This window comes from Centropristis striata, chromosome 23 (genome assembly GCF_030273125.1).
Source record: "Centropristis striata isolate RG_2023a ecotype Rhode Island chromosome 23, C.striata_1.0, whole genome shotgun sequence".
NCBI classification, from domain to species: Eukaryota; Metazoa; Chordata; class Actinopteri; order Perciformes; family Serranidae; genus Centropristis; species Centropristis striata.
In genome coordinates, this window is record NC_081539.1 from 22,864,077 (window position 1) to 22,875,941 (window position 11,865).

At 39.6% G+C, this 11,865-nt stretch overlaps 1 protein-coding gene across 1 annotated transcript; it reads right to left on the reverse strand.

The window, feature by feature from the left end:
- Nucleotides 1-3,073: 3,073 nt before the first annotated feature.
- klf6a (Kruppel like factor 6a) lies at nucleotides 3,074-11,413 on the reverse strand. The gene is made up of 4 exons (XM_059326889.1): nucleotides 11,086-11,413; nucleotides 7,996-8,572; nucleotides 6,822-6,945; nucleotides 3,074-4,687 (listed from the first exon to the last, which is right to left on the reverse strand). The coding sequence occupies exons 1-4, from the start codon at nucleotides 11,185-11,187 to the stop codon at nucleotides 4,636-4,638; spliced, it is 855 nt and encodes a 284-aa protein (XP_059182872.1). The 5' UTR covers nucleotides 11,188-11,413; the 3' UTR covers nucleotides 3,074-4,635.
- Between the last annotated feature and the right edge of the window lie 452 nt (nucleotides 11,414-11,865).

Below are 11,865 nucleotides of genomic sequence, written 5' to 3' on the forward strand. Positions count from 1 at the left end.
ACCAGTTTCTGCAAAGATATAATTTGCTCATTGGAGAGAGATATTTTCATGCTGGTATTTACAAGTCAGGAAGAGGTGAGGCCACTTACAGCTACAAAGAATTTGTTTCTTATTAATTTTAAAGGCAAGACACTACAGGCAAAAATATCCAAAATACACACATTTAAAGTTAGGTAAACAGAGCAGGATTAGGCTTAATGCTCTAAACCCCACAAACTGCTACACTGTAAAACTTTACAGTAATAAATACGGTTTAACTTTTTGTTATAATACGGTAAAATGATATTAACACTGTTGATTTCACGTTTAAGATTGCCATTTTTTTTTCATATTTTATCATAAAAAATAAAATACTTAATAAATGCTGCATACATGAAATATTTTACTATTAAATATTACAGTATATTTGTGTTAGAGATATGTTGTTTGGTACATTTAACAGTGAGAAAAAGTATTTTTACAAAAAATAAATGAAAAAATTACAGTGATGGCTTGTATATACATTACATTAAATCTGTTACAAACATGTTGCCGGTGTATTTTACAGTGGAGTAAAGTTTTTTGTTTTTTAAACTGTAAAAAACACTGTTTTGTCTGATATATACATTTAAGGAGTTTCATTGTTACTGAAACTGAATTAACCCATTTATCATTTTACGGTCTTTTACTATCATGGTTTAGCAGTTTTTCACCATAAAAGCTACAGACATTTTTTACAGTGCAGTGGAATTAAAAAGCATGTTCTGCTGAAATTACATAATTTATCATAGACAGAAAGTGTGAAAACAGAAATTATCATCAGATTTCTAACATCATGTGTGACGAACACTTAAAAGTTACCAAATCCTGTCAAAGGCATTTCAATCTCTGCTTGTTGTCTGCCATGAAGGAGTCCTCTGAGACCAACAGGCACATGACAAGAATATCTGTGAAACTTGGACTGATCTACAGACCATTTACACAGACCAGAGAGAAGAGAACAAGTTAGTAGAAGAGGTTAAAATGTAAATAGTAATTAGTTAATTTTTCAACTTGACCACTTGGAAAAATGTTATGTGTATATTTAGATTCCATGCTTTTTTTTCCTTCAGATTCAGCCCTCTTGATTTTAAGGGGTTTATTAAATCAAATGTGTTAAATATAGATGAGTCAGCATTTAATTCATTAGTGGAACAAAAACAACTAAATAAGGGCTACATTAAATGTTTATTCATTTACTTAAATAGAAAAAGAGCGCGTGTAACAGCCCTACTGCAGTATACACCTAGCGCTAACCTCATCTAGCGGTAACCTCACCTAGCGGTAACCTCGCCTAACAACAGAAACAGAGAGCTAATGGGAAAATGGCGAGGCGGCAGGGAGACGAAAATGCTGAATATCTCAAAAAGAAAAAGAGAGGGTACCATGAAAGTTACATTGAGCTCGGCTTCATAGAAGCAATGGACAATGGGGGGGTTGCCAAAGTTTACAATGGTTAAAATGTGGGTCCCTCAAGAAAAAGGTTGAGAACCACTGCATTAGATGACTTATGTCACTTTTATCTTCACTGGAAAAAATTAGTGGGATAGTTGTGAATTCCAGTGCACTACTTTTCCTGGAATAACTCCCAGCCATTCATGAGACCAGCCCACCTAAAGTGACTGATTCTAAATGTCACGTATGTGTCCCTGGTGCTCACACCCTGACCCTGATCTAATTGTGTCCATAGGGCACCATGTGTAATGTAACCATTCATCCTCAACAAGCTGCAAACCTCCCACGGGCAAAATAAGCTTTTACAATAATAAAGCATAACTGAGGAGAATCAACAAACGAGACAAAGGAAGCAAGCCAAAGTCAGATAAGAATTTCTTATTATTCCAATAAAAAATACATTCATACAGAAATATAACAATTTTGCAAAACAATTTCAAATAAAAATTTCATAAAGCATAAACATAACAATTTTACAAAAGTTGTTTTTTTTTCTTTTTATACAAAGATTCAGTTGAGAACAAAGAGCTGTGTGTGTGACAGAAGAAGTTAGGGTAGTGGGATGAAAGCGATGATGAGAAAGATGAGAGCAAACACGAGGCTTAATCAAGGCTCAATTACCACTTGGAACAGTATTGGCTGCCGTTTTCACAGAATGGATGTTCCTCTCCTTTGCCTACAAAAGGCACTGCCAGCACTCCCAAATCTATCGCAGCAAGCAGTTTCAAGTTTGTACTCATCCTGTCTCTTTCACCCGCTGATCTGAAATCCATAAGTCGTAGCATGCCGCGGCGCAACTTGCTGCAATATCGAATTCCTAAAGCAAGGTCGCTGATCTGGAGTGGGTGGTACAGATCACTTTATCCTGAAACAGTAACAAGTATGATCCATATAATTACTATTATCTCTACCTTTAGTCGAGCCCCCCTCCACCTCCAATAGAAGTCAAAACAAACACAGATACTGTCATGGGCTTTTTTTGTCCACGTGCACTGTCAACGCTTGATCTTTATCTCCTCCAGAGAGCCCTCCGCCCCCCTCCTGTGGTTTTCATAATACTGTTGCAGCTTGGCTAAAACAACGCTCCCCAGACAGGTCAATAACCAACCTACAGAGTCAGCAGTCTGTGACAGATTCCATGCCAACAAAGCCTTTAGCAATTCATTACGGAGAGGCAGTACAAGGCGAGGCCTGTCCGACTGCAGCCTGTTAATTACAATAAATCTTTAGCTTTTTCTTCAGTCCCACTTGCAGGGATGGAGGGACAAGGGGGGGCGATGGTGCCGGTGATGATGGTGGAGGGATACGGCGAAAAAGGAAGCACTGTATGAACTAAACATAAAAAACATTTTTCTTTATCTAGTCTGGTTATTTTGTACCTCAGCTATGTGATGGACTCGAGAACATACTACTAGAGCCCGACTGATACTGTATTTGTGGCTCAGACGCTGATATTAGGAACTAAAAAAATTTTTGATATAGATATACCAGACAATATAGTACAACTGCAACTCTTTGACTATGTGATGACACCATTTGAAACTACCCAAGCCTCTTTTTCTACATTCTGTAAAAATAAAATAAAAGACAAAAGTTCCCATATCGCCACATATCGAACAACACTTACGTTGATACGATAAATCTGTGCTAGGCCAATATTGGGTTAAATACCGATCGGGCTCTACATACTACACAGTAGTCTTTAATAAATGAATTTAAGTGCTCTAAACATACACTATGTCTTATTTACATGTTCTGACTTAATCCAATCCAACTAAACCGGTGCTCAACTGAGAAAAGGTGCTTTTCTGAACATTTTAACAACACGATTAACCGTCACAATAGATGACACACAAAGAGGTGCGAGTTAATGTGTAACTGAGCCTTGATCAAGCTTGTAAAATCACCCATACAACAAATGTGACTTGGGCTGAGTCACTTGCATAAGGCACCATTAAGGTCAACAGTGCATTATTAGATAGAAAACAAAGTAGAAAAATCAAAAGTACTCCTCAAGGCATAGGATGAATGAGAGAATGAGTAAGCAGTGGTGAAATCTCCAGCCAGAATGACAATGAAGTTGTGAAAATAAAAAGAGGGAAATCATCAAGGCTTTATGTACAATATTGTAACATTTAACCGTCCGCACTTTAGCTGCACTTTTATTGAAACTATTTGCAGTCCTGATTACAGTGGAAACATGAAATGAACAAACCCTAGAACCATGCAACACCTGTCTATGATACTGAAGTTATAGTATAGTTGTGTTATACCTCTAAGCACACAGCTTATACAATTGGACTACAAATTAGCTTTGTAGCTTGTAAAAAAATAATAAACCAGGCTACATAACACATTGCACATTTAGTAGCTGCACCAAAAACACCAAAAAAGCTCCTGTCATACAGTGACCAAGGGGGGGACGTTTTGGTCCCTGGGTCACTGACCAGAAGGCAGACACCTTCTCTCAAGTCAAACCCCAAGGCCTCAAAAGCTTCGGAGAACCCCCCCCCCCAAAGTCTGGGTGACAGACTTTGCAGACAGACAGGCAGGAACCTTCAACCTGCCTCATCCTCACACTGCCACCAGGGAAACACAAAGGCTTCCCCCCAGAAACCCATTCAGTCCACAGCAACATTGGTACCAGCCCCGAGCCATCCATCAATCCATCTCTTCTCCCAAAAAAATTCATCCCAGGGGGCCGGTGGGCCAATCTCAGACATTCACAGTGCACACATGCTTACCTCAGACAGTTTTGTAAAGTACCAGTGTATCTGCTGTCCGGGAGATGTCCCCCAAAACATCATGCACCATACATACAAATCATTCACTCTTTTTGTCTTTTATCTTTTTTTTGTCTTTTTTTGTGTGTGTTGAAAGTCCTTCTCAATCTCAATCAAAAACAATTTCTTCCCCCATCCATGATTTTGTCCTTTTGTTGCAACAGACAACCTTCAGAGCGCCTTTCTCCAAAGAGAGGTCCCGGAGGCACTGGGTTTCAGTATGGTGCAAAACGGCATGCTTTGGCTGGAACACACTCCCGCCACTCTGCTCTGGGACAGTTCAACCAAGAGACTGGTCGGGAGACGGCGTTTGTTTTTTGTTTTTTTCTTTTAAAAACTTTCCCCTTCGCTGCGTTGCTTGGTTGGAGCTTGCCCTGCTCTAGACGTGCCTCTTCATGTGAAGAGCCAGATGATCAGACCTGGAGAAACATCTGGGGACGGGGGAGGGGAGAAGGAAGTCAGTAACAGTGCAAAGAAGGACTGCTGGTGAATGAATGAAACAGGTTTCGCAGGAAGCATTGTGCTACAATAGGGCTGGGCGATATGGACCAAAAGTTATATCCCGATATATTTAGGCTGAATATCGATATACGATATATATCCCGATATTTTATTGAAAAGTGAGAGCAAATGTTCAGTCAAAATCAAATATGACATGTCATAAGTAAATTTATTGAAACTGTTTATTTAAGTGAACATAAATACTGTATAACAACAGGAGTACCTTTCAAAAAAAATATGAATAAAAATAGCCTATGGAATTAAATAGGCCAATCTTTTTCTGAAAAATATATATTTATATGAGAAAAGAATAACGACATTACAAAATAACTAAATTTGACAAACCCTAGTAAGGGCAGCATTTATATAAAAAGAAAGAAGGAAATATATATTGAAAAAAACTATATCGATATATGGGATATGGTCTAATTCCTTATGACATTTAAAAATATATCGTTATATTTTTTATATCGATATATCACCCAGCCCTATGCTACAATAATACTCCATATTAGTGGTAAACCCATTAAGCAGTTGGATGATCAATATCATTTCAAGGCAGATTATTAATTTATCATGGTGTTTAATTGAGCTACCACAACGGAAGGTCACTACACTGTCAGTTTTTGTTTTGGAATTAATGCAAATGTACAGTTTTTCATTCTCTCTTTTAGACACCAGGAGATGCTGCTATCTGCTGATAAAAATAATAAAATAACTTTTTTTCTAACAAAGTTTAATTTTGATATCTGCTGTGGATATGTATTTACTTGATTCATTAAAAAAAAGTGCACTGCAAGAGTGCATATCTACTAACAAACAGAGACAATAACAGTGATGAATAAATGTTCATTTAACTAATATATTTTGTGTCTCATTTGTAATTATTAAATTGTTGTATTTGATCATGATACATCCCTACTCTTGAAATATCAGCCATGGAAAAACCCATATTGGTCACCCACAAAAAATTGTATTTGTGAGTAATTTGGCCAATAGATCACACTTTGCAATGTTGTGAGATAGTAATGAGACCATCAAACTACTTATGAAGGCTGATTTGCTCTAAATTACCGCCGATACTGATATCATTATTTGGAAGAACTTGTAAGTGCTTTTTGGTGGTAAAGCCTTTGATGCACAACATGGGTCTAAAGTGACCCGACTAAGTTTTTATATTCTATATCTTTGCAATAAATTAATTTCATCATTCAGTATTCCAGGTTTTTCTCAAATAACTTGTTATTGATCATCATACATCCTAATTTTGTTTTCATTTCTTACTTTTTTAATAAAAACCCTTTTTTTGTAACATAGTTACACATATACTCAAATTGTTAATTTAGTGTATCACTTTTTGTATCACTATGCTTCTAATGCACTAGGTCATGTGTGTAAACTTGATGAAATAATACAAAAACTATTTTTCTTCATAAAGTATGGAAGGAAAAATGGATATATTGATCTGTTGTAATAAAAAAAGATATTGAAACACACAGCCAGCATGAGATAACATGGGAAATAAAACAGGGTCCTTTTTGACCCATGTTGTGCATTAGAAGGTGTTTATATGGTGTGCATCAAAGGGTTAAAACATGCAATGGATGCAGAGTTCCTTTTAAATTAGCTAAGTAGTTCTGACATTTCCCACGTCTATTTGTGTTCTTTTGTAATCTTCCTCTCACTCTGGCAGTGGCCATAGTATTGTAAAAGTGCAGTTGCAGGCAACCTGTAAGCTATGCTGTGTTGTCTATGAAGGGTTGTTGTTATAGGTGGGATTGTTGATCCTGTTTTCCAAAATTGAAAGCTTTTTGATTTTTGATTCAAAATCAGGACAACACTGCAATATGTGTGCTAATATTGGCTGATTTATCTCTAATGTTTGGCTACCAGAATAAAATGCATCAGTGTTTTCCATCTTTTAAGACTTATCTAGTTGAGGCAAGAAAAGTAAATCACAACAGAAATGCACGTCACGAGTGCATGCTTCAGATGTGCGTAAATGAGACTAAGGCTTATCAAAAAGCTAGGTGACGTTACTTGGAGATAAACGGTGTGCCTTACCTGTCACAGTGACTGCATTTAAATGGCTTTGCCCCAGTGTGCTTCCTGAAGTGTCTGGTCAACTCGTCGCTTCGTGCAAAACGCCACTCACAGCCCTCCCATGAACACCTGTAAGGTTTCTCACCTGCACAACAAACAAGGAGGCAATTAATAGAGCTAAAAAAAAACACAAAAGGAATGTTTTCCTGCGATTGGTGGGCTCTGCGCTGTTGTTATTCAAATGCATACAGATCAATCAGCCCAGAGGCCAGGCCAGATGACATAAGTGTTGACAAGTCACCAGAGACCAGATTCCACTGAACCTGCTGGATCGCTAGTAGTGTTTTTATACAACATGAAACATGCTAAGAATGCTAAGAGCAATGCTGTGCAGCTGAATATGTGAAATATGTGAAATATATGAAATGAAAAAAGCCACACGTGCAATTTCACGCTGCTAATCAAAAAGAAGAAACGCTCAAATGACCATTCAAAGCCCTTCCAACTCTGCCCCCTGGCTCCCCGCCCATTCACCCCTTTCCCATGGTGAAACTCAATCTGTTTTCAAGTCCTTTTATCTCCCATGTGCAACCCCTCCCCCCTGCTCTCTCTCTCTCTGTCGCTCGCTCACTCACTGGCTCAGTCAGTCACATTCCAGATAGATTAGGTCACAGTTTAGGTATCCAGCCATGCAGAGCTAATACTCACAGCGCTGCAGCTGAGGACACCATGCAATGTGGACCTTTAATTACATTACACAATGGATGGACAATGCCATTAAGGTGGAAGACTGAATTAAAAGCACTACACTCAATAAAAAGTGGGATTTTTTAAAAAACTCTTTTTGATTGAAAACAGCATAAAGCCCCCTCACACTGAAAATTATTTGGTTCTTACCAAGATAAAAGAACTTAGATTTAGAAGTGTTCGATAATTTATCTTGTATTAAGAGATAATTTCTTATTTTAAGCGTTCAACATGCTTATTTCTAGATTTAACAATCTTAGTTCAAGAAATCTTGTCAAGTGAAATTATCTGTCCATGTAGCAAGATCATTTCCCTCAGATTTAGTGTTTTTATCTTGTTTTGAGACACACCTTTTTTGCAGTGCATGTCTTTTCTCTGAACTGTTCCGTTTGCATACATCATGTAGTCATGATACAGGCCACCTTGGCTCTGAGTGCATGAAACTCACCTGTATGAGTGCGCTGGTGTGCTTTTAGGTGGGAGCTCTTCGTGTAAACTTTGCGACACCCGTTGAAGTGACACCTGTGTACTCGCCTCCTGCCGTCCGGTGACGCGTCCCCACAGATGATTCCCGTCTTTTCCGTACTCTTTGCCACGCCGCCGCTCCTGATTTTGACCGGCAAGTGCAAGTCAGCGTGCGTGGCGACCCAGCCGTTGGTCACGCCGCTGGGCTCCAAGCCGGCCTCCGGAGAGGACGGGGGCGTGCTTATGATGGAGGGGCTAAAAGGTCCAGAGCCAACCAAGACAGAGCCCAGAGGGTTGGAGGTAAAGCTGTGTGTGGGCGAGAGCTCCTCAGAACTGTCTGAAGCTTCGCTGCTGGCGTCAGAATTCACACTGTTGGTGTCCAAGATTTGGCTGTCCTGATTGTCCTCCTCGTGGGCCGGGGGCAGCTTTGGGTCGGCCTTGGCCTTGTCCCCGCAGGCCAAGATTAACTTGCCCCAGAGGTCCTCCTGGCCGTCAAACTTGAGGCCGGATGTGGAGACGTAAGGCTCACTCTGTAGGTAGCGCTCCAACTCCAAGCATGTCTGCACGAAAGAAGAAGAAAAACAGTAAGAAGAAATGAACAGCAGCCCTGAAGGAGAGGAGGTTCATTCAGCTGCAGTGTGGGGAATCCTTTTAAATCATGCATGTGCACAACCCCCAAAAAGCCTTGTGTGCTGCAATATTTGTTCTTGCAGCAGGAAGCATTAACAAGGAAATGGGAGCTATTACTGCACTTATCTTTACTGTACATATGAGGCCAATGAAACCCCAAGAACAAAAAAGTTGTCTAAAATGTTAAAACAGACAACCCCATTTGACATGGGCCTATATTCAATTGAAACTTCCACAAAGACTATTTAATGTTCAAACTTTTTGTTTGTTTTTAAAATACACTGACTTCTGAATTTTAGCATCTCATTTTTTGGAATCAGCATTGTAGATCAATTTTAAACATTATAGCTGCAATTGATGGAATGAAAATGAGAATTTCAGTCATTTTCAAGCAATTGACCAAATATTTGCTGCTTCAAGCCTCTATATATATAGCCTCGTATAGAATGGTCTTCTGCTTGTTGGTATCATATATAATGGTGAATTCAATATTAATTTGGTTTTGGACTGTTGGCCAGGTAAAACAAGCAAATGCTCGTACAGAGTTGGGTAAAAGGGCATTTGTTTACTCTGCTGGAATATGCTACAGAAAGACTGGAAACGAACTGACTTAATTTCTTTGAGCACTTTTAAATGCAAACTGAGAATTATTGAGGCGAATTCCACAATTTGCACTTGTTTCTAATAACGCGTTTAAGGTCTGTGTCTTATGTAAATATGTAACTGTACTTTGTGTTTGCTGCCTCTTGGCCAGGGGTCCCTTGAAAAAGAGGTTCTTAATCTCAATGGGATGTTTCCTGGTTAAATAAAGGTTAAATGAAAAAATGAACTACTTATTTCTGGGCTTTAATGAGTAGCTTAATCAGCACATTAATCAATAATAAAGGGGAAAAACATCAGTATTTGCATTTTATTCTTCTATATTCGTTGATTAACATAGTCAAAACTCACTCACTTACACGCCAGCTTCATCTCAGACACCTCCTTAGCTTGCATGTGCTTTACTTGAACTCTCCTGCACTTGAGCGCCAACACTTTAACATGCATTGTCATTTCAGCGCTCAGCAATGACTCACTGAACAAATCTAGAGTCCTTTTAAGGAAGCCGCTCAACTTCCTCTGCCCCCCCCCACCCCCTCCACCATTCAGCTGCTTTTCCTCATGCAAACCTCTGACATGCAATCACATCCTTCCTCAGTGTCAGCCCAAAATAATTGACTTCTAAGGCCATTTAAGTTGCAAAGCAAAGGCCATTCATTACAAGGTGCTCAGAGACAGCAGCTTTTGTTGACAAGGCAGGCAGATGTGGAAGAAATATTTCCTCCAGGCTTGTACAGCTCTTACACAATATTTTCCAGCTGTGCTGGTGTCTACTCATGCGAGCATGAATTGGCCATGGCTGACATTTGATAGTGTCATGTTGTGGAGCCCATTCAAATTCTAACATGATGCAAATGGATAAAAATAAATGTTGTGGAATAGAAAAAGGGTTCTCAAAACATTTAAGTTGCATTTAAGTTGCCTTGCCATGTCTCTACACTGTCAATCAATATGTGCTGAGTGTGTGTCTATGTGCGCGTGTGTGCGTGTGTGTGTGCATGTGTATGTACAGATGTGTATGTGGGGATGGGAGGGGTGGGTTTTGTTATTTTTTGGCTGTTTTTATTCTTATTTTTTGTAAAGCACTTTGTGTTACATTTCTATGTATGAAAAACGTTATATAAATAAAAGTTTGATTTGTGTTTTATAAACTTCATAATTTGGAAACAGTGTCAAAACAGAATAAAACACATAATATTATGATCCTTATGATCTACAGAGCTTATCCATCTGATTCTGAATGAAGTGATTTGAAATTCTACTTCCTCATAGTCCCATGTCCTGAAACCACCCGCTCAAACAACAAGTCATGCTCAAAATATAGCAGAGCAGTAAAAGCTTGAGTTACTGTCTGTCCCCATTCATCTGGCGCAGCAGAGCCTCGACTCCAGCTGTCAGACTGACACACTGATCCACTTCAGCCTGCCACAAACTTCACAAGCAAACTGATCGTGAAATAGCACCAGCCAGGTGAATGGATGGGGCTCCGTCTAAACCCCGGGGCCCCTGTCTTTACACCCGCTATGATGCGATTTTTAACTTAGAAATCCAGTCTCAAAACTCATCTGTTCAGACCAGCATATGCCACCTAGTCACTACTCACCATCTCAATATTATCTGATGTTTTATTTTGTTGCCACTGTTTGTTTTTGTTTTGTTTTTAATTGTATGTTTTGTTGTACAGCGTGCTTGTGTGTTTTGAAAGGCGCTTGTAAATATAATGCATTATTATTATTATAAAAAACACCGCGATCAGTGTGATCAGTTCAAGCAAACATCAGTTCCGCTTTTCAACACTTAAAAACAGAGTTATATATATAAATGTATATATTTATATATTCACCTGCTGCCAGTTCTCCTCCAGTGACGGTAAGGCTGAGAAATAGCCCGTGTCGTGAACTATTTGAAGTTCTTGAAAGATGCTGCACATGGGTAGTACATCCATTTTTCCAGAGCTTGTTTTGAGGAAAAAAAAATGATTGAGCTGCAGATAAATGTATTTATCAGGTAGAAAAAGAGCCAGCGGAAGGAATAAGAGCGATCCCTGCGATGCAAGCGGAGAATAAGCGCTTGTTTTCAGCAGCAGCAGCAGCCGATGGTCCGTCACTCAGTCCGTCAATCCCCCCTTCTTCTCTGCTGCGTTCAAGGTGTTTGCAAACACTGCACCGGACTGGATGGGGAACAACTGCGCTCTGCAAACTTCCCTATTCAAACCTCGACGCCCGCCCCCCCTTCCTCACGGCACGATTACGCCTGCAGGGTGTCAGCCAATCAGCGGCGAGCAGCGTAAGGGATCGCAAATGATATCACAGGCAGCCAATGGGGGCCGGCCTCTCACTTAATTTGGTTTCTTCTCCTTTTTAATTGGCGCGTTTAACTGCCAGTGTCTGGCCGCTGATTGGCTGGTTATTTATAGGCATGTATATAAACCAGACGCGCTCTCTTCTCTACTCTTTCAGTCGGAGACGTGTTTCACCACAGACAGCGCATGTGAGCCGAAACAGTTTTATATCTCTTCAGTGGAAAACATCTCCGTCTCTCTCTCTCTCTCTCTCTCTCTCTCTCTCTCTCTCTCTCTCTCTCTCTCTATGGAAGCCCATTTCAGTCAGTAAAAGAAAAAAAA